This window comes from Callorhinus ursinus, unplaced genomic scaffold, assembly GCF_003265705.2.
Source record: "Callorhinus ursinus isolate GAN/ISIS: 27379988/994484 unplaced genomic scaffold, GSC_fseal_2.0 scaffold4, whole genome shotgun sequence".
Classification (NCBI taxonomy): domain Eukaryota; kingdom Metazoa; phylum Chordata; class Mammalia; order Carnivora; family Otariidae; genus Callorhinus; species Callorhinus ursinus.
In genome coordinates this window covers 66,753,460-66,774,918 of record NW_027397066.1, presented here as the reverse complement: position 1 = coordinate 66,774,918, position 21,459 = coordinate 66,753,460, and the positions used below count along the sequence as shown (strand labels likewise).

Below are 21,459 nucleotides of genomic sequence, written 5' to 3'. Positions count from 1 at the left end.
TAATAGTTAAAGCGTATTTATTTACTGTGTGCCAGCCACTTTCTAAGCATTTTGCATATAGTAACTCATTAAATTCTCACAACTGCTTATAAAATAGCTACCACTATTACCCCCATTTTGTAGATAGAAAGGCGCAGAGAAATTAATAACTTGTCTAATCTTACACTTATAAAGATTTTAGCTATTCTCTTGCCAGTCGAATCAGATGCCTACTGTGCATAATGATGAGAGTGAGTCTCTTGGTAATAATGCCCAAAACTAAGGTACTAAACTTATATTATTTGGGGCACCTGGTGGTTCAGTCAGTAGAGCGTGTGACTCTTGATCTCGAGGTCATGAGTTCAAGCCCCACACTGGGGGAGAGATCACTTAAAAAATAAAAATTTAAAAAAAGCTTACATTATTCAGCTTCTCCATCATCATAACAGAATTTATATGCATCATAAAATTATATATATTCACCTTTATCAAAACTGAGTGAATGATCGCCTCTGGAGTTACTATTGAGTTCTTACTATCATTCTTCTATTAGTCAAGCTCAGAACTTTTTTTCAATCTCTCATATTTTTTTTCGATCTCTTATATTGCTCTCTTTATAAATCTCTTGGATTTAATTCTTCCTTTAACTTTTGCTGTTACGCTGCCTAATTCTTCATCTTTTCACACTGAACTGTTATATGATTGCCTGTCTATTGCTTGCCTATTCCCCCGCCAATCTATACTACATCTCTAGATTAATCTTCCTAAGATAGACTTTTGATTATGTCACTCATAAATCCATCTTTTGGATTTAATTAATCTTCTCATCCCTCCTGTTTAGTTTTCTCTACTATCTCTACTCTTGCCTTGGAATCTTTTCCTTTGTTTATGACTTCCCACTTTTTTTACTGAATACTAACCATTCATCCAGTTACTTCCTTCCCTAAGTAACTAAAACAATTATTATTATAAAATTGTATATGTACAGGTTTAAAAGAAAACCAAAATGTGCAGAAAAGATCCCCCCAAATATAAGCTTCTTGAGGACAGACTGTCTAGTTCACAGGTATGTTTCCAGTGCCTAGAATGGTCCCTGACAAATAGAAGGTGTTCACTGTGTATTTATCTTAGAAATGAGAAGTGAACATCTTTCCCCTCCCCTCGCTAGTATTAGAGTATTATAAAGACAATAACACTCTTCTGAGTTTAGAACGGAATAAGAGAGATGGAGAATCAAAGTATCAACTTTAGTGCTGCCATAAGCTAGATTGGAGGCTACAGTTTAGATGTCTAATCATAGTGGGCCTTGTAACAAACTAGAACATAGAAGACTCTGTGAGAGCTGGGCTGTTTTGTTTGCCTCTATATCCCCAGGATCTGATTTAATAAACATGTTTTTAGCTTTACGTCTGTATTAGGCTGCCTTACTGACCAAGTTACAGGCAAATCTAGGTACTGTAGAACTTTCCTTGAAGGTGCAGGCAGCTTATCCACATGGACTATTGCTCTAGGTGGGAAGACAACTGTAAAAAGCCCTGAAGAGCTGATGTAAGCATGCTTCATTTCTTTCCTGAGGAACGTCAGTCAGTCCTTTCCCAGGGCAGTGTGAAGGACAGAGAAAGGCTGGAAGTGTTCCTCCTGTTAGTTCCTCTTATGGAGTATAAGGAAAATGCCCTCTCTGTGAACATGAGGGGTAGAATGTCAGTGTCCTTCTCAAATATCTTTCGGTTACGTGTTCTTTTGTGATTATCTTTATAAATGTAAATAATTTACCTAAACATCCATGTCTCAGTATATCAGCTTCATATGGTACTAATTGAAACTCTTCTATTCAATATTAAATTAGTGCAATTATATACTTCCTTCCAGTTTTTCCAATTTTTTCCTTTCCAAATGTTTTATTTCTGCCAATTTTTGTAAATTACATTATTTTTATATTGTTAAGATATTTAAGTTTTCCGTATTTGTTTTGGTTGGTTTGAAAAAATGACGGCTGACAAGAAGCACTTACATAATTTTTTACGCTGCTTTTTTAATTTTTATAATTAAATTTAAATTCAATTAATTAACAAAGCACGTACATTATAATTATATAATATTATAATACTATTACACAGAAGCAGGTAAATGAATAAGCATAATCCTCTTGTGAAACACAGTTTAGGTCTTGCTTCTGGGGGGTGCAGTTTTCACCAGCTTCCCTAAACGTGGGGAAACCCACTTGCCCTTAAGCTGTGAAGTTCATATGATGTGTGGTATTATCTGCATCTCATTTAGAACTTACAGGTGCCTGTTGTGTCCAGTTTTATTCTCATGTTAAATTCCTTAAGGATAGGGCGCCCGGGTGGCTCAGTCGTTAAGTGTCTGCCTTCGGCTCAGGTCATGATCCCAGAGTCCTGGGATCGAGTCCCACATTGGGCTCCCTGCTCAGCAGGGGGCCTGCTTCTCCCTCTCCCACTCCCCCTGCTTGTGTTCCCTCTCTCGCTGTGTCTCTCTCTGTCAGATAAATAAATAAAATCTTTTTAATAAATAAATAAATTCCTTAAGGATAGTGGTTTATGTTTTGTTGGTATTTCAGTTTACATAAAAACAGTAATCCTTACACAAAAATTACTGATTATAAAGAACCAGATTTGGTCCTGTGTTTCCTTCTTTACCTATATTTATTTGTATAAATATATTAATCAGATAATAACTGTTTACTTGCTATATACAAGATATTGGGTACTGTAGGAGATAAAAAAATAAAGTAGATACAGAACCACAATCCTTATAAGTATAGGGGAGGCAGAACTTTGCATCTGCCCTCCTGGGGTTTTCACCTGGACCTGAGAATTAAATTGATATAAGACAAATTAACAGGAGAAAAGCATACAGATTTTTATGTATACCTGGGCCCCCATTGGGAAATGAAAACACAAACAAGTGGCAAAATCTAAGTGCTTATATAGTAGGTTGAAAAAAGAACGGCAGTTGTGGAAAAGTAGTGGTATTATTTATTATCTAAATAATAAAATATTTAGAGAGGCTAAAGGGAGGTAATTGTTACTTAACAAGGTCTGTTTGTACAGATTTCTCTCTTCTCTGGTGATAAGAATGTTTCTTTCCGCCTGGTATAGAGAGGGCAGCTGTCACATGGGAGTTGCATCTCCTGCTTTCAGAAAGAAAAGAGGAGGTCAGGGTGCCCTTATTTCCTGCTGTTTTTCAAGTAGTCCTTAGCTCAAAATAGTCCTTATGCCAAATGGCACATTTTGGAGGGGCATATTCTGCCACCCTTTAAAACTTAGAGCCAAGAACAGAAGGTGAGGCAAATACATAGAAGCTAGTAGTTGAATCAAAAGAAATCTATAATATATGGAGGGCATCCGAGGTGGAAGAGGTGGCGTTTGCCCGGGACTTAAAGAGAAGTAACGTTGAGTATGTGAAAGTTAGTAAAAACAAGTAGGTGAGAAACTGGGGCACAGTAAATAGTACATTTTATCTAGAAGGTAGGTGGTATGAAGAAGAGTAGTGATCGAAGGCTGGGGTCAGATTGTGGAGTATGGGAGACCGTATCAGCTAATTTGATCCAAAGTGAGACCATAGTTCTTTCCATTAGCAGGTTTTTCGGCCTTCTCCTCATGGTTCAAACTGACTTTGTTCATTTTTTCTTTCATAGTTTGGAGGCAAACTGGTTACCTTTGAGAATGTCAGAGTACAGGCCCAGCAGGGAGCTGAGCAGCAGCAACAGCAACACCATGTGTTCATCAGTCAGGTGGTAACAGAAAAAGAATTCCTCAGCCGATCGGACCAACTTCAGCAAGTCGTGCAGTCGCAAGGATTTGTCAGTTATTGTCAGAAAAAGATTGATGCTTCTCAGACTGAGTTTGAGAAAAATGTATGGTCCTTTTTGAAGGTAAAGTTGAGATTAAAACAATTTCGTTATCTGCGAATTTAACTATTCCCATTATATTCTCAATCTGTTCTTATGAAAAAATTATTGCAAGATTGTGATTTCAGGAGCTTCCTGATGACATTAAAGAAACCTTATGAAGAGCACATGACCATAGTTTTATGACAAGAGTTCTTCCCTCTCTGCTTTGAAGAGCCTAATATGAAGTACTTTTTTTAATAAGTGAAAAATGATATAATAGTAACAGAATATTTAATTTCTGAGTAGATCCAATTAAGGAAAATGGGAAAAGAGGGAAGAGTTACAGGGGAGAGAGGTTGGAGGCATTTCTCATTCCTTTTACTGAGTTGCATTTATGACACTAGGAAATAAGAGTTTTCTGGTTGGTCATTTTTCCTCCCCTGGGATGTCTGTTTCTTGATACTGAATTTTCCAAAGAGAGCTTAAATCAATAAGGTTAAATTATAAAATTAATAGAATTTTATATTTTGTAATTATTAATTTGGGGAAAGATTTTTAGGACATTTCGTGTTCCAGAGAGTGTCAGGTTTTGCATGCATATAACCACTGGACATGAGTTAGCTTGTATTTACAAAAATTATAGTTTAAAAGTAAGCTTTGGGGCGCCTGGCTGGCTCAGTCAGTAGAGCATTCGACTCTTGATCTCGGGGTCATAAGTTCAAGCCCCACAGTAGGCATGGAACTTACTTAAAAAATAAAAGTAAGCTTTATTCAACAAGGTTAATTAATTACTAGTATACTTACTATTTTAAGAAGTAACCTATTAAAGGAAACTATTTTGGGGATGCTTTCTTAAACTGAGCCTTCTACGTAATAGATATAGAAAGCTTTCGTTGGTAACAGTAGACTTTAGTAGACTTTATTTTTGATAATTTTTAATAATTCTACTTGGAATTTGATCAAGTAATTAAAAATTTAAAGGCAGAAAAATTTAAAGGCAGGTCTGTATTTCAAGATTATGTCTTCTTTAAAGGTGAACTTTGAGGATGATTCTCGGGGAAAATACCTTGAACTTCTAGGATACAGAAAAGAAGACCTAGGAAAGAAGGTAAATTTCTGCAAAAGTTAAAAGGCTGTGCTTATGCAAGTAAAATATTTATGTAGCCTAAGTGTTCTTATAAACTTCTATACAGATAATCTCAAATCATTCAATAAATATTTAATAAGAATTTGTGTTTGGTTGCCAGAATTCCAAATACATATTATTAAATGTGTAATTACACCTTGTACCTGGATTTAAAAACTGCCAGAACCACCTTGACTCCAAACTTGATTTAAAAGCTGTGTCGTATCAGGTAGAATTGGGTCTTGAAAGATAAGAGGCTATCAACTTCAAACACTGGAAATAACACTTGGATTTTAAGAGGGTGCGTAACCAATGGCCCTGGGGGAAAAGAAAACGAGAGAACTGTTAGAGACCATCCCGTGTTCACTACAGCTTAAGTGATTAAAAATAGAGTACTCGTTCAGATTACCACAGTTTTCTACCCTCGCTGTTCATGCCTTTAGCCCACATTCCCAAACTCTGTATGGAGTTTGTCCAGCTGACAAATAGCTAATAAATATTTTGGAACAAGGGAAATTTATTGTATTGAACCTGAATAAACAAAAGTCCCACTGAGTCACTTAATTTTTTAACTTAGAAAAAGATTCCCTTTTAAAAAGAGAAAGTCATATTCCAGTTACACAGTTTTGTTCTCAAAGAGGGGCTTCATTATTATTCATTCCACAGTATTGACATGAACAGCACGAAAACCTCTCTGAGTTTGGAAACATTGAAGGAGGTATTTTAGATTCTTTGTGTAATTATTATTAGCCCTTTTTTCTTTGAAAGTGACTGAAGTTTTCTGTAGCATTGAAGATTGCCACATAGAAGGTACAGCTTAGATACTGCACACTCTGAGCAGTGCCAGGCACATTGAAGATGTCACATCACAGGCCCACCGCTTACCGGCTGTGTGTCTTTGCTCATTCCTTTAGTTTTTTTACATTTAATTTTATTACTAGTCTGAACTTCATGGTGCTATAACTTTTACAGGTTTGTAAAAGGTTAATATGAAAGTTTTACTAAATACCTAATAGCAAAAAAGAGGAAAAAGAATCTGATTGTCAAAATACTTCTAATAGTTCTTTTTGGTAGTGTGTACTTGAAGAAATTTTTTTTAATTAATTATTGTTATTTAAAGGAAAGTAGAAGAAAACATGCTTGTTTTGAGGTTAGGTTTGTGATTGAATAGCAGATTTTATTCTCTCCTTAAACACCCCATCCCCAATCTGAAATTTGGTGGATTTTTGCCAATGAAAATGGAGAAAGAGGTGAGCATTTGCTATATGCGTTGAAATAGAATTCCATGTAGTAGGTGAGTTGTTGTTTTTATTTCAGATTGCTTTGGCCTTGAACAAGGTGGATGGACCCGATGTGGTAAGAAGGCCTTTAAAAATAGCTACCTTCCAAAATTTGGTCTAGGTTATAACACAGAAGGAAATATAATTTAAGAAATGTGTCTGTTTTATTGCTTTACAGTGTAAAAATAAATGCTGATTGTAGATATTTTAATACGTGAATTCTCATTTTAAAATAGTATAAGTTTAGCTGGTAGAGAGTATTCATTCCTTTCTCTTGATGATACTTGAATTTTGCAAAAGAGGAAAAACAGTATCAGTGACTGCTCAGATACTTGAGGTTAAGATCTTTGTTCCTGGGGGACATTTGGTAGGAAAAAAAGGAAGGTCTTAGTAATAATGGCTCTTTGCTTTTCCTCTGATAGTGTTTCTTAAATCAGTTTACTTAGTGTTGCTTCTTAGGGTTAAACTAGCTCTGAATGTTGTTGGTTGGGTCTTTTGTCTTTCTACGTCACTAATACTCATTTAATGCTACATTCTCAACTTCCCTTGTAATTGTTTTGTGTACCAAAGGCTCTTAAAGATTCTGACCAAGTAGCACAGAGTGATGGGGAGGAGAGCCCTGCTGCTGAAGAGCAGCTCTTGGGAGAGGTACTTATTTCTTTCCTTTTTAATTACATTGGGAAAATATGTGATATTTGTTTATCTCACACTGAAATATGGAAAATTTGCGTAACTACTTGTTCCAAAATGAAGTTGGAATATATTGTTTTCTTAGAGATTTTTGGGGTAGGAATCTGTTTACTTGTTTGACAGAAGTATCATCTATGAAATCTTTAGTTCTTTGAACTAGCTTCGGGATTATATATTTTAAAATTAACAGTTGACATGAGATTGACTTAATTTGGTCAGATGGATATCAGCATGTCAAAATGAAAAGAGATCTTACTCAGAAATCCACAATACATTGCATGTAAAGTTAATGTTTTTTCTTGACACATTAATATTTAGGGCCTGCTCTCAGTGGCAGAGGCTTCTAGATTAGTCTTGAACTTTGAATCCAGGTCTAGAATTTTTCACTAAATAAACTGTCATGATTTATTGATTGTCATGATAAATGTGTCACGAGTTGTAGTTGACAATTTTTATAACCCGTTAAAAAGAGTCCTTGAACACAGAGTTGTATCATTAATTTTTTTCCTTTTGTTTTTCTGGGGTTTTTTTAACCATTACTAAATAATTCTGTACTTTTCTTGCTTTCTAGTTATATTTCATCTTGGAAAATTAATCAACAAGTTCTTATTTCTCATCTCATCTTTGGCCTTTTCATTGTTCTTTCTGATATGGAGATACCCTAACTATAGAATGTTTCTTACAATCCTTAGCTAAGTTATAAGAATAATTCATTGGTAAATTCAGACTTTCACAAGATAATTATTAAAAAACACTTCCCATAGAAGTAGATCTAACATTTATTTAACCTGAGAATAAAGACTATGAGTAAAATCTTTGGAAAGATTTGAACTGATTTTGGTAATACCTATTCAGAATTGTAGGATACATTGAAGGAACGTACTTTCATCTATGTACAACTAGATTAACTATGTATTATCAAATAGAGGACCATTTGGAAATACACCTATGAATCAATAGATCAGAATAATATGTACTTAACAAAATGATAGTCACCAATGTGTACTTTCAGAGTATTTAAAAAAATTTTGTTTAGGGTGGTAAAATCTTCCCCTTTACCTTGATGATGCTATTTATCAGATATAGTAGTTTATATATTGAAAATACTCAATGTGTAATAAGCTGTTTTTTCAGCCTGGTATTTCAGAAGTCCATGAATGGGGGTTTATTAATTGTTTCTTCGAAGACAAATTTGAAAAATTGTGAGTTAAAAAAAAAGAAAAGGTTTTTTAGTAGGTGAATATAATCAGATCAGTATCTGATTTATTTATTAATGTGAATAACTTAAGCTCTAAAATTTTTTAATTTGAGCTTTTAAAGTTCTAAAATGCTTCTCTTTGGTTAGGGAAAGAATTAAGGTTATGGTTATTCTCCTGTAATAGTATTAACTAATTAAGCATTATTTATTTATTTATTTATTTATTTATTTTTTAAAGATTTTATTTATTTATTTGAGAAGGAGAGAATGAGAGACAGAGAGCACAAGAGGGAAGAGGGTCAGAGGGAGAAGCAGACTCCCTGCCGAGCAGGGAGCCCGATGCGGGACTCGATCCAGGGACTCCAGGATCATGACCTGAGCCGAAGGCAGTCGCTTAACCAACTGAGCCACCCAGGCGCCCTAATTAAGCATTATTTACAGATGATGCTACGTTGTGCCCTGCACTAAAATTCCCCAATCCAAAAATGCCCCTGACTTTGAACACTAGGCACTCACATTCAGATGTGTAGGTAATGCGATCACAGAAGATAGGTATTTTATCTCATGCAAGACAACTATGTTTTTCTTTCAGAATTTCTCTGTCATCTCTGATACAATTTATTTTTGTCTTCTTGTGAATTTTTATACATAGAAAGCATTTAAACTATTTGCCAGCAATGTGCCTTCCTTATGTTTCTTTTTACTCAGTCTTACAGGTAGTCTCAGGAGTTTACTCAGTCTTACAGGTAGTCTCGGGAGTTTATAACAGAACTGTGTATCTTTTTACCAGACCAACCTGCTATTGCAGGTATGACTAATTTAAGAGAATACAAAATCTGCAATTGAATTTGAGTAGGTTCATATAGTCTTTTATGTAGCATTTGTACAAGGGCACCAGGTGATTTTTTTTCAAGACTGGTTCAATTAAAATAAAAAGACCTTATTACTAAACCTAATGATCGGACAGAAATTTTTAGACATGTAGAAAATTTTATTTTATATTTTTTAAGATTTTATTTATTTGAGAGAGAGTGAGAGAGAGAGAGCACATGAGAGGGGGTAGGGTCAGAGGGAGAAGCAGACTCCCTGCTGAGCAGGGAGCCCGATGCGGGACTCGATCCTGGGACTCCAGGATCATGACTGAGCCGAAGGCAGTCGCTTAACCAACTGAGCCACCCAGGCGCCCTAGACATGTAGAAAATTTTAGATGTATAGCAGCAGGGTTGTTTTAAAATCTAAATACAGTAAAATTAAAAACGTGTATTTTGCATGTTTCAGGCTATTCTTATTTGAAGTATCTAAGAAAACAAAGATTCTTCAGTAATTTCTGAGCTACCAGTAATAGATTATGTACCCTTAAGGTTTTTTTTTAACATTATTCCTGATTGGGCGCCTGGGTGGCTCAGTCATTAAGCGTCTGCCTTTGGCTCAGGTCATGATCCCAGGATCCTGGGATTGAGTCCCACACTGGGCTCCCTGCTCTGCGGGAAGCCTGCTTCTCCCTCTCCCATTCCCCCTGCTTGTGTTCCTGCTCTCGCTATGTCTCTCTCTGTCAAATAAATAAATAAAATCTTAAAAAAAAAATTATTCCTGATAACCTTGTATTTTATTTATGATTGTATAATGGGAGTTAATACTTAGGAAAGTCTTGGATCTGAGAACTTTTCTGGAATACTTGGCATGTTATCTAGTTAGTAGGTGAATAATCATATATAAATCTTGTTTTGCCAGTAAATTATTCCAGTTTCATTCTGGCTAAATTGCTGTCCTTTCCATCTCTTTAGTGCATTAAAGAGGGAAAACAAGAATCTGAATTTCTACCATCAGCAAGAGGAACATTTAACATCTCCATCAGTGGCGGTAATTTTTTCATTTTGATTTTTAGCTATTTGAAAGCAAATAGTCTCTAAGTTTAGGTTACAAATGTTTTGTCGCAAGTGGTAGAGGGTTGAAAAGAAGAACTCAGTTATTTAGTATATGTAATCGGTCTCTTGGAGATAGTGGTATGTTCTGACATCTCTGTGATAAAAAACTGTATGACAATCTCTATTACTCCAGTTTAAAGAATCTGAAAGATGTGTTATTTTACCTGATTTTACTTACATGCATCTCAGTATATTTCCATAGACCTCAAAAACTTGTGTTAGAAATTAATCCACTAGTAATATTCAGAAGTTAGCATTGTTTTCTCCTTTGTGTGTACATGTAAAAATTGATATGTATAGGATTCTTTTCTTGTAACAAAAACTTTATTTAACTTGGATGTATTATTCCTCATTGCAGATATTGATGGTTTAATTACTCAGGCTTTGCTGACGGGTAACTTTGAGAGTGCCGTTGACCTTTGTTTACATGATAACCGTATGGCTGATGCCATTATATTGGCCATAGCAGGTGGACAAGAACTCTTGGCTCAAACGCAGAAAAAATATTTTGCAAAATCCCAAAGCAAAATTACCAGGGTATGTTATTTTAAAAATAGATAAACTGTAACATTTACCTGTTATAACACTTATAAAAGCAATACAGTCTTACTAAAGATAACTGAAATGCAAAAAGCAGTAAAGAACAAAAAACCCAGTCATAATTCCTTGAACCAGAAATAGTTATTGTCGATAGTTTGGCACTGTTATTATTTTTATTTTTTGTACTTTGTGTATATAACTTTTTTAATGAAAAGTACTTTCATTTTTTTATTGTAGAAAAGTTAGAATATAGAAAAATATAAAGATAAAATATTAATTTTAAAATTATGATTCTTCCATCAAATTGGTACATACCCTTTGTACCTCTTTCTATGTATTTGTAGAATTTTTAAAAACAGAATCAGGCCCATAGATGTGTATATATGCGTGTAGTTTTGCTTATAGATATTGCCACTTACATTGTAAATGGTTTACCATTTCATTAAAGAGTCTTACAAAAATTTTTAATTGCTCTATAATGTTTTATGGTAAGGATATATTATTTCTCTTACTATTGAGGTGTTTAGGCAGTTTCTAATATTTTCCTAATACAGATAAGATAGTGATAAACATCTTTGTTGTGCCCAAGGATTTTATGTGATCTCTAATTATTTAATGAGGCTGTAAGTCCTAGGAAAGGAATTTTTGGTGCAGAGAGTCTGAATATTTTTAAGGCCCTGCTTAATGTTACTAAATTTCTTTCCATAAAAGTTGTCTCAGTGTTCAGTCCTATCAGCATTGGTTGCTGTCAGTCTCCCCTGCCTTATCTCATGTCACTCCCTCCCTTTTATCTTTCAGCCACACTGGCTGCCTTTCAGTTCCTCAGACACTCTATGTGCCTTTCTCCCTTGGGACTTTGCACCTCATGTTCCCTTGACCTGGAATGTCGTGGGTTTTTTTTCTTTTCTTTTTTTTGTTTTAATTTAAATTCAAGTTAGTTAACATACAGCATAATAGTAGTTTCAGGTGTACAATTTAGTGATTCAGCACTTCCATACAATACCTGGTGTACTCCTTAATCCCCATCACCTATTTCATCCACCTTCCTTCTGGTAATCATCAGTTTGTTCTCTATAGTTAAGACTTTCTTCCTGGGTTTGCCCCTCTCTCTTTTTCCCCTTTGTTTATTTGTTTTGTTTCTTAAATTCCACATATGAGTGAAATCATATGGTATTTGTCTTTCTCTGACTGACTTATTTTGAATAACATAATACTCTTTAGCTCCATCCACATCATTGCACATGGCAAGATTTCATTCTTTTTTTATGGCTCAGTAATATTCCATTGTCTGTATATACCACCTCTTCTTTATCCATTCATCAGTCAGTGGACAATTTGGGCTTTTTCCATAATTTGGCGATTGTTGATAATGCTGCTGAAAACATCAGGGTGCATTTATCCCTTCAAATCAGTATTTTTGTATCCTTTAGGTAAATACCTAGTAGTGCAATTGCTGGATCATAGACTAGTTCTATTTTTAACTTTCTGAGGAACCACCCTTCTGTTTTCCACAGTAGCTGCACCAGCTTGCATTCCCACCAACAGTGCATGAGGGTTCCCCTTTTTCTACATCCTTGCCAATATCTGTTGTTTCCTGTGTTGTTAATTTTGGCCATTCTGACAGGGGTGAGATGATATCTCATTGTAGTTTTGATTTGTATTTCCCTGATGATGAGTGATGTTGAGCATCTTTTCATGTGTCTGTTAGCCATCTGTCTTCTTTGGAAAAATGGCTATTCATGTCTTCTGCCCATTTTTTAATTGGATTATTTGAGGGAGGTTGAGCTATATCAGTTTTTTATATATTTTGGATACTGACCCTTTATCAGATATGTCATTTGCAAGTATCTTCTCCCATTCCATGGTTGCCTTTTAGTTTTGTTGATTGTCCTTTGCTGTGCAGAAGGTTTTTATTTTGACGAAGTCCTAATAGTTTATTTTTGCTTTCGTTTCCCTTGCCTCAGGAGACATATCTAGAAAGAAGTTGCTACAGCCTATGTCAGAAAGGTTACAGCCTGTGTTCTCCCCTTGGATTTTTATGAATTCTTGTCTTATATTTAGGTCTTTCATCCATTTTGAATTTATTTTTGTGTATGGTGTAAAAAAGTGGTCCAGTTTATTCTTTTGCATGTTGCTGTCCAATTTTCCCAACATCATTTGTTGAAGAGACTTTTTTTTTGCCATTGGATATTCTTTCCTGCTTTGTCGAAGATTAGTTGACCATATAGTTGTAGGTTCATTTCTGGATTTTCTGTTCTGTTGATCTATATATCTGTTTTTATGCCAGTACCATGCTGTCTTGATGACTACAGCTTTGTAATATACCTTGAAGTCCGGAATTGTGATGCCTCCAGCTTTGCTTTTCTTTTTCAAGATTGCTTTGGCTATTCAGGGTCTTTTGTGGTTCCATACAAATTTTAGGATTATTGTTCTAGCTCTGTGGAAAATGCTGTTGGTATTTTGATAGGGATTATGTTAAATGTATAGATTGCTTTGGGTAGCACAGACATTTTAACAATATTTGTTCTTCCAATCCATGAACATGGAATATCTTTCCATTTCTTTGTGTCATCTTCGATTTCTTTCATCACTGTTTTATAGTTTTCAGAGTACAGGTCTTTTACCTCTTTGGTTAGGTTTATTCCTGGGTATCTTACTATTTTTGGTGTAGTTGTGAATGGGATTGATTCCTTAATTTCTCTTTCTACTCCCTCATTATTGATGTATAGAAGTGCAACAGATTTCTGTACCTTGATTTTGTATCCTGTGGCTTTACTAAATTCCTGTATCAGTTCTAGCAATTTTTTGGTGGAATCTTTGGGTTTTCTGCGTAGGATCATGTCATCTGCAAATAGTGAAAGTTTGACTTCTTCTTTGCCAATTTGGATGGCTTTTATTTCTTTTTGTTGTCTGATTGCTGAGGCTAGAACATCCAGTACTATAATGAATAAAAGTAGTGGGAGTGGACATCCTTGTCTTGTTCCTGACCATAGAGAAAATGCCCTCAGTTTTTCCCCATTTAGGATGATATTACCTGTGAATTTTCACATACGGCCTTTATTATGTTGATGTGTGTTCCCTCTAAACCTACTTTACTGAGAGTTTTTATCATGAATGGATATACCTTGTCAAATGCTTTTTTCTGCATCTACTGAAAGGATCATATGGTTCTTATCCTTTGTCTTACTGATGTGATGTATCATATTGATTAATTTGCGAATATTGAGCCACCCTTGCAACCAGGAATAAATCCTATTTGATCATGATGAATGATTTTTTTTTAATGTATTGTTGGATTCAGTTTGCTAGTATTCTGTTGAAGATTTTTTTTTGCATCTTTGTTCATCAGAGATACTGGCCTGTGGTTTTTTTTTTTTTTAAGATTTTATTTATTATTTTTTTGAGAAAGAGAGTGTGTGAGTGGGAGGAGGAGCAGAAGGAGAGGGACAATCAGACTCTGCGCTGAGCACAGAGCTCTGCATGGGGCCCGATCTCACAACCCTGAGATCACGACCTGAGCTGAAACCAAGAGCCGGATGCTCAACCAACTGAGCCACCCGGGCGCACCTATAGTTCTTTTTTCTGGTATCTTCATCTGGTTTTGGTATTAGGGTAATGCTGTCCTCATGGAATGAATTTCGAAGTTTTCTATTTTTTGGAAGTTTGAGAAGCATAGATATTAACTCTTCTTTAAATGTTTGGTAGAATTTGCCTATTAAGCCATCTGGTCCTGGACTTTTGTTTTTTGGGAGTTTTTTGCTTACTGAATCAGTTTCATTGCTGGTTATTGGTCTGTTCAAATTTCCTATTTTCTATTTCTTCCTTTTTCAGTTTTGGTAATTTATGTTTCTAGGAGTTTACCTGTTTCTTCTAGGTCGTCCAATTTGTTGGCATATAGTTTCTCATAATATTCTCTTATAATTTCTTGTATTTCTGTGGTGTTGGTTGTTACTTCTCCTCTCTCATTTGTGATTTTATTTATTTAGGTCCTTTCTCTTTTCTTTTTGATAAGTCTTGCTAGAAGTTTATCAGTTTTGGGGCGCGTGGGTGGCTCAATCGTTAAGTGTCTGCCTTCAGTTCAGGTCATGATCCCAGGGTCCTGGGATCAAGCCCCGCATCGGGCTCCCTGCTCAGCGGGAAGCCTGCTTCTCCCTCTCCCACTCCCCCTGCTTGTGTTCCCTCTCTCGCTGTGTCTCTCTCTGTCAAATAAATAAAAATCTTTAAAAAAAAAAAGTTTATCAGTTTTATTAATGTTTTCAAAAGAACCAACTCCTGGTTTCATTGATCTGTTCTGTTGCTTTTTTTAGTTTCTATATCATTTATTTCTGCTCTAATCTTTATTGTTTCCTTCCTTCTGCTGGCTTTAGGCTTCATTTGTTGTTCTTTTTCTAGCTTCTTTTAGTGTAAGTTTAGGTTGCTTATTTGAGATTTTTCTTGCTTCTTGAGGTAGGCCCGTATTTCCCTCTTAGAACCACTTGGCTGCATCCCAGAGGTTTTGGACCATTGTGTTTTCTTCTTCATTTGTTTCCCTGTACTTTTTTTTATTTCTTTTTTTTATTTCCTATTTGACCCATTCATTGTTCAGTAGCATGTTATTTAACCCCCATGTATTTGTGACCTTTCCAGATTTTTTTCTTGTGGCTGACTTCCAGTTTAATAGCATTGTGGTCGGAAAAGGTGCATAGTATGACTTCATTCTTTTTATATTTGTTGAGGCCTGTTTTGTAACCTAATATATGACCAGTTCTGGAGAATGTTCTGTGTGCACTTGAAAAGAATGTGTATTCTGCTGTTTTAGGATGGAATGTTCTGAATATATCTGTTAAGTCCATCTGATCCAGTGTGTCATTCAAAGCTATTGTTTCCTTGTTGATTTTCTGTTTAGATCTGTCCGTTGATGTGAGTGGGTTAACTACTATTTTTGTGTTATTATCAATTACTCCTTTTGTGTTTGTTATTAATTGTTTTATATATTTGGGCACTCCCATGTTGGGTGCATAAATATTTACAATTATTTTATCTTCTTGTTGGATTGTCCTCTTTATTATTATATAGTGTCCTCCTTTGTCTCTTGTTACAATCTTTGTTTTAAAGTCTAGTCTGATATTGCTATTCCAACTTCCTCTTGATGTCCATTTGTGTGACAAATGTTTCTCCACCCCCTCACTTTCAATCTGCAGGTGTCTTTTGGTCTAAAATGAGTCTCTTATAAGCAGCATATAGATGGGTCTTGTTTTTTTATCCATTCTGACACCCCATGTCTTTTAATTGAGGTGTTTAGCCCATTTACATTCAAAATAATTATTGATAGATATGTATTTATTACCATTTTATTACTTGTTTTGTGGTTGTTCCTGGAGATTTTCTCTGATCCTTTCTTGTCTTTTTTTCACATTTTGCTAATTTTTTTTAGTGATACATTTGGATTTCTTTCTTTTTATTCCTTGCATGTTTTTTAGTGGTTTTTGATCTAGCATTACCATTAAGTTTGTGTTTAGCCTCTTCTGCATATAGCAGTCTGTATGAAGTTGCTGTTAGTTTGTTTGAACTCATTCTTTTATCCTCTCCTCCCCATTGTTTATATATGTTATTATATTTTATATCCTCTGTGTGTGTGTGTGTGTGTGTGTGTGTGTGTGTGAGAGAGAGAGAGAGAGAGAGAGAGTTCCTTGACTCATTTTCGACTTCTGGGGTATTTAAGATAATCGGATAGTTACCTAGTTGTATTCACAGGACAAGGTAAGCCTAGGGTGCTCCTACTCCTCTGCCATCTTCCTGTTTCTTGACCTGTTTTTTTCTTGAGGAAGTTAATTCTGACTTCCTATCTCACATGTACTCCATCAGACCAGGTCATGTTTCCCTGTTAAATGTTTTGATAACACCCTATACTTTTCCTTCCCAGCCTATTTATAAAATATGTTTGTTTGATGTTGTTTGAGGAAAAATAATAACCATCTTTTATGTCAGTTGGTTCAAGGATATACTTCACTTTGCTGCTGCTTTATTCTGCATGAAATACTTTGAATAGTAGTTTTGAATGATATGACTGATTAGCCAGAGTTAATTTTTACTAATAGACCAAAGGCTTTTAATTCTCCCTTTATTTTCCTTTCTTAAGCTAATTACTGCAGTGGTGATGAAGAACTGGAAAGAAATTGTTGAGTCTTGTGACCTTAAAAATTGGAGAGAGGCTTTAGCTGCAGTATTGACTTATGCTAAACCAGATGAATTTTCAGCCCTTTGTGGTAAGAAAATGAGCCTTATAGTTATATTTATATTACGTATATGGCATAGCATATTTTAAATAAAATTACTGAGAGGTACTATTAGAAATTTTTGCAAACCAACTAATCACTCCATAAGAAAAAGAAGTTCTCATTTGAATGCTTTTCTCAGAATTATTAACTACATTATTTCTGCATACCTAGTCATTATTTTTAATGATTTTGGTTTCAGGCAGACCAGAGTTGGAATCTTGCCTCTGCCACTTATTAGCTGTCTGACCTAGGAAAGATTACTTTCTAAGCCTTAGTTTATTATTTGTAAAATTGCAGCTTTCACTTAATAAATATTAGCTTGATAGGGGCACCTGGGTGGCTCAGTCATTTAAGTGCTTGCCTTCTGCTTGGGTCATGATCCTGGGGTCCTGGGGTCGAGCCCCACGTTGGGCTCCCTGCTCAGTGGGGAGTCTGCTTCTCCCTTTACCTCTGCTGCTCTCCCTGCTTGTGCTCTCTCTCTCTGTCAAATAAATAAAATATTAGCTTAATAAAATTAGTAATTATAGCATTTGAATGGAAATTAAAAATTACCATTAAAGGCCATGACTAGACTGGTGGCTAAGGAATGATACTCCTTATTTGTAAGAACAGAAGCTTTAGGCTGCTGGTATAAGAACAACCAACCATTTGCTACCTTGAAAGCATTATGAGAATATGAAAGTTATAAGGTATTAACTTTATTATTGTAAGTAATTTATAGTAGTCCTGCCTACCATTGATGTTCATTCCAAATGTGCCATATTGTAGTCTACTACTTACACAAACATCAGATACGATGAAATGGAGTTAAATGTTCATTAGGGGGCGCCTGGGTGGCTCAGTTGGTTAAGCGACTGCCTTCGGCTCAGGTCATGATCCCAGGGTGGTGGGATCGGGCTCCCTGCTTGGCAGGAAGCCTGCTTCTCCCTCTCCCAGTCCCCCTGCTTGTGTTCCCTCTCTCGCCGTCTCTCTCTCTCTCTGTCAATTAAATAAATAAATAAAATCTTTAAAAAAAAAAAAAGAACAAAGATACCATTTAAAAAAAAATGTTCATTAGGATTTTTCTGTTCAAATATTGTTCCCATTTTTTAATATGATTAATGGAAGTTCATTCTATAGCAGGTATATAGAATCTTGTCAAGCCGTTTATTATGTACAGTTAGTTACACACTTCCATTCTTTTAACAAATAAATATTTACTGAGCTTTTACATAACAGTGATTTTGTTTTTATCTACTGCTCATTGCTTGTGAAATTTAATTCATACTTCTGAAAATATTATTGGCCTACTTACAATTTCATATATAGATTGCTTTGAGTATAATCTTATTTTGTTTTCCTCTTGATCTTTAGATCTTTTGGGAACCAGGCTTGAAAGTGAAGGTGATAGCCTCCTGCAGACTCAAGCATGTCTGTGCTATATCTGTGCAGGGAATGTAGAGAAACTAGTTGCATGTTGGACTAAAGCTCAGGATGGAAGCAGTCCTTTGTCCCTTCAGGTTAGTATCTTTGAAACTTTGTGTTGTCTTTCACCCTATTTATATTCTAGAAATTGATTCGTTCCAGAAATTCATTGCTTTCACCTTCGTTATCTATGTTTTAGAAGTTCTTTTGCTGGATAATTTATGTGTCTTTGTAGCTATATTTGGAGGGACAAAGTATGAAATGATGGAATAGGTAAAATGGGGTTGCAACTGTTTATGAAATCAAGGTTATAATTTGGTAGTTTATTGGGGGAAACAGATGGCAGTAGCATGAAAACAGCCCTAGAGTTAATTCTTTTTCCTCATGCTTCTCTCTCGCTGCCTCTGGTGACTCTCTCTGTCTTGGGCAAGGAAAGAAGCAATGTGGGCAAGGGATGGGAGGCATCCCCAGTACCAATAGAGAATAGATTAAGATATTCATGGTTAAGGGAAAATGAAAGTAAGAGGTAAATGGAATCCCGTATAGCACTACAACCTGGGCAAGAGGGGTAAAAATATGGGGACTCTTCTCAGTCACTGAGCAACTATATATTTAGATCTTTTTTTCCAAGCATTTAATCAGCAGAGTCTCATAATATTTCATTCAAGTATATTTTTTTTTCTCTCTGGAAAGAGATTTTCTCAATAGAGTTGTTACTTTAAAGATCCCCCTATTGAAACTAAAAATCTGGTGGGAAATCAAGGCTTTCCTTCTAAGTGCTTCTGAGAAAAAGCACACTTGCTTGATACTTCTGGATCTATGTACCTTTGAAGGACAGATAGGTAGGATATTCTTGTGCTTTATACTTGAAGCTCCCCATTATTGAAATAATTGGTATCAAAGAGCAACATGAGAAACTTTGGGTTGAAATAGTAAGCTCATTGGAGGTCACCTCATAGTAGTACTGTTTTTATAGTGTAGCTATATGTATGGTATTTTTAGTCATAGTTCATTTTATACCTGCTGGAACCCAGCTTCTGCCTTTGGCTATCTGTCTATCACTTTCACTTTGGATATTTGCCTACTTTAACTCACAAGATAAGTATCTGGCAGTTTAAGGATATTTAGAACGTAGTAACCTACGACTTATCCATGAATAAGAGACCTTCTTCCTCCTTACTGTTTTTCAGTTTACTTAATTGTGGTCAGCTGTTGCAAATGTTTTTTAGAAAGAGAATAATAAGATGTACTTTTAGTAGGTTTTAGAAACCTTCATAACTCTTTATCTTTTCCTGCTTTCTTTCATATACATCTTGGTATCTTTGGTTCTCCATCTCTCTCCCTTCTTTTTCTTATTTAGGATCTTATTGAGAAAGTTGTCATCCTGCGAAAAGCTGTACAACTCACCCAAGCCATGGACACCAATACTGTAGGAGTTCTTTTGGCTGAGAAGATGAGTCAGTATGCCAATTTGTTGGCAGCCCAAGGCAGTATTGCTGCAGCCTTGGCTTTTCTTCCTGAAAACACCAACCAGGTAATTAGAATTGACCATTTTTCTTCTTTTAATATGTGAATAAAGGTGAGTCCAGTAGGTAGCACTCAGTATTAAACATATTGGTAGGTAGAATGTTTTAGAGCAGTTGAATTTCTATCATCTGAGTATAGGTGAATATTACTGACAATTATTCAAGGATCATTTTAGGTGTAGCCAGACTGTATCAGAGAGATAGGATACTCTGGTTGTGTGATAGATCCCTTTCTACTGAGGGGCATAGTATTTGAGGAAAATAAATGGGGAAAGGACCAACTTTTTGTTTCTTAAGCCAAATGCTGATTCTTCGTACAAGGTTCTTTGTAGGAATCTTCTGTGTTGAAAAGCTATAAATATTTAATACTTAACCAAACAAATGGGGTTATGGTTTTAAAATGCCACCCCAGACATAGATACTAGTGAAGAAGTTCATTTTATATAGCATTCCAGTCTGATATTTTCTGGGGACGTGTGTGTGTGTTTGGGGTGGGGGTGTGGGGAGAGGTAGAGAATCCTAAGCAGGCTCCATGCTCCATGCCCAGAGATAATGACTTGAGCTGAAATCAAGAGTTGAATGCTTAACCACCTGAGCCACCCAGGCGCCCCAGGGCAAGTATATTTTTAAAGTACTGAAAGCAAAGAGAATTATATTTCTAATTTAGTGTCCTTATTTGGTGTCCATTAAAATGGGCTTTTTCAATGCAGTGGAATTCAGTAAGTGACTGACTATATAGTGATGGACACAATTGCCAGGATTCTTTTCCTGAGGGAGTTTCCAAACTCAAACTGAATATAGACAAGTAAACATACAATTCCAAAAGTGATACATACTGTGAGAGAGGTAGTAGGGCTGTGGAAGCACAGAAGAGGGCAACCTAAATTTAATAATAGAGCATGGGTGGAAATTAGGGTGGGATTTGAGGACAGTTTTCCATGTTTATATCTATATTGTGTGTCTGACAGAGCTTAATTTTGAGCCTTGAAGATATTTTCTTATTTCTATACTTTTTATTATTAACTTTATTTTGTTTTAATGGATTTTTTTAGTTAAATGTTTTCAGTATTTTCTCTGTTCTAGGGAATTATCAATAAATTTCCTTGAGTAATTTCATTGAGTAAAAATACTTATATCTGTGTTCCAGGATTATGGAGGTATGACTAGTTGGTTTTGAACATACTTATATGTTATATCTTTATGAGAATATTAGGTAGAATAGAAACATAGGCTTTCTGATGACTTTGGCAAAATAGCTTTATGCCTTTTTACTTAATAAGATCCCATTATTAAGTTATAAGACCCTTTATTTTAAGAATAACTTAATCTAAAACCTTTAGATCTTCTAGCCTTAGTATTAAACTTTTTATTTTCAATACCATTTATAACAACATACATTTTCTATACATCATTCTTCATGTTTTCTTTGGACTTTTAAAGAACGTTCTTTATGTAATAATAAACAATTTTGAAGTTGCTGTCTTCTATGTATCTCAGTAGACCCTTAGTATTTTCTGGGGAATATGTTCTGAGACTTTGTGATATCATTATAGTATCTAATTTTCCTCCCTAATAGGCAGTAAAGTATACCTTAAAGTTTAAATGACAGCTTTAAACCTTTAATGAATTTATAGAAATGTATGATTTTTAAAGATATTAAAATCAGTTCTTGCTGAAATAT

General features: G+C 35.3%; 1 protein-coding gene across 27 annotated transcripts in view; it reads left to right on the top strand.

Moving 5' to 3' along the window:
• SEC31A (SEC31 homolog A, COPII coat complex component) overlaps window positions 1-21,459 on the top strand; it is a 73,034-nt gene that overhangs the window by 24,705 nt on the left and 26,870 nt on the right. For 10 of the 27 annotated variants that reach the window (XM_073891843.1, XM_025887239.2, XM_025887240.2 and 7 more), the window contains 9 exons: window positions 3,638-3,874; window positions 4,866-4,940; window positions 6,276-6,314; window positions 6,809-6,886; window positions 9,911-9,986; window positions 10,410-10,588; window positions 16,710-16,836; window positions 18,202-18,347; window positions 19,613-19,786. In XM_073891843.1, the coding sequence (XP_073747944.1) occupies window positions 3,638-3,874; window positions 4,866-4,940; window positions 6,276-6,314; window positions 6,809-6,886; window positions 9,911-9,986; window positions 10,410-10,588; window positions 16,710-16,836; window positions 18,202-18,347; window positions 19,613-19,786 (1,131 nt within the window). The remainder of the gene's footprint in view (window positions 1-3,637; window positions 3,875-4,865; window positions 4,941-6,275; window positions 6,315-6,808; window positions 6,887-9,910; window positions 9,987-10,409; window positions 10,589-16,709; window positions 16,837-18,201; window positions 18,348-19,612; window positions 19,787-21,459) is intronic. The other 17 variants (XM_073891845.1, XM_025887255.2, XM_025887252.2 and 14 more) reach the window with 3 other exon arrangements.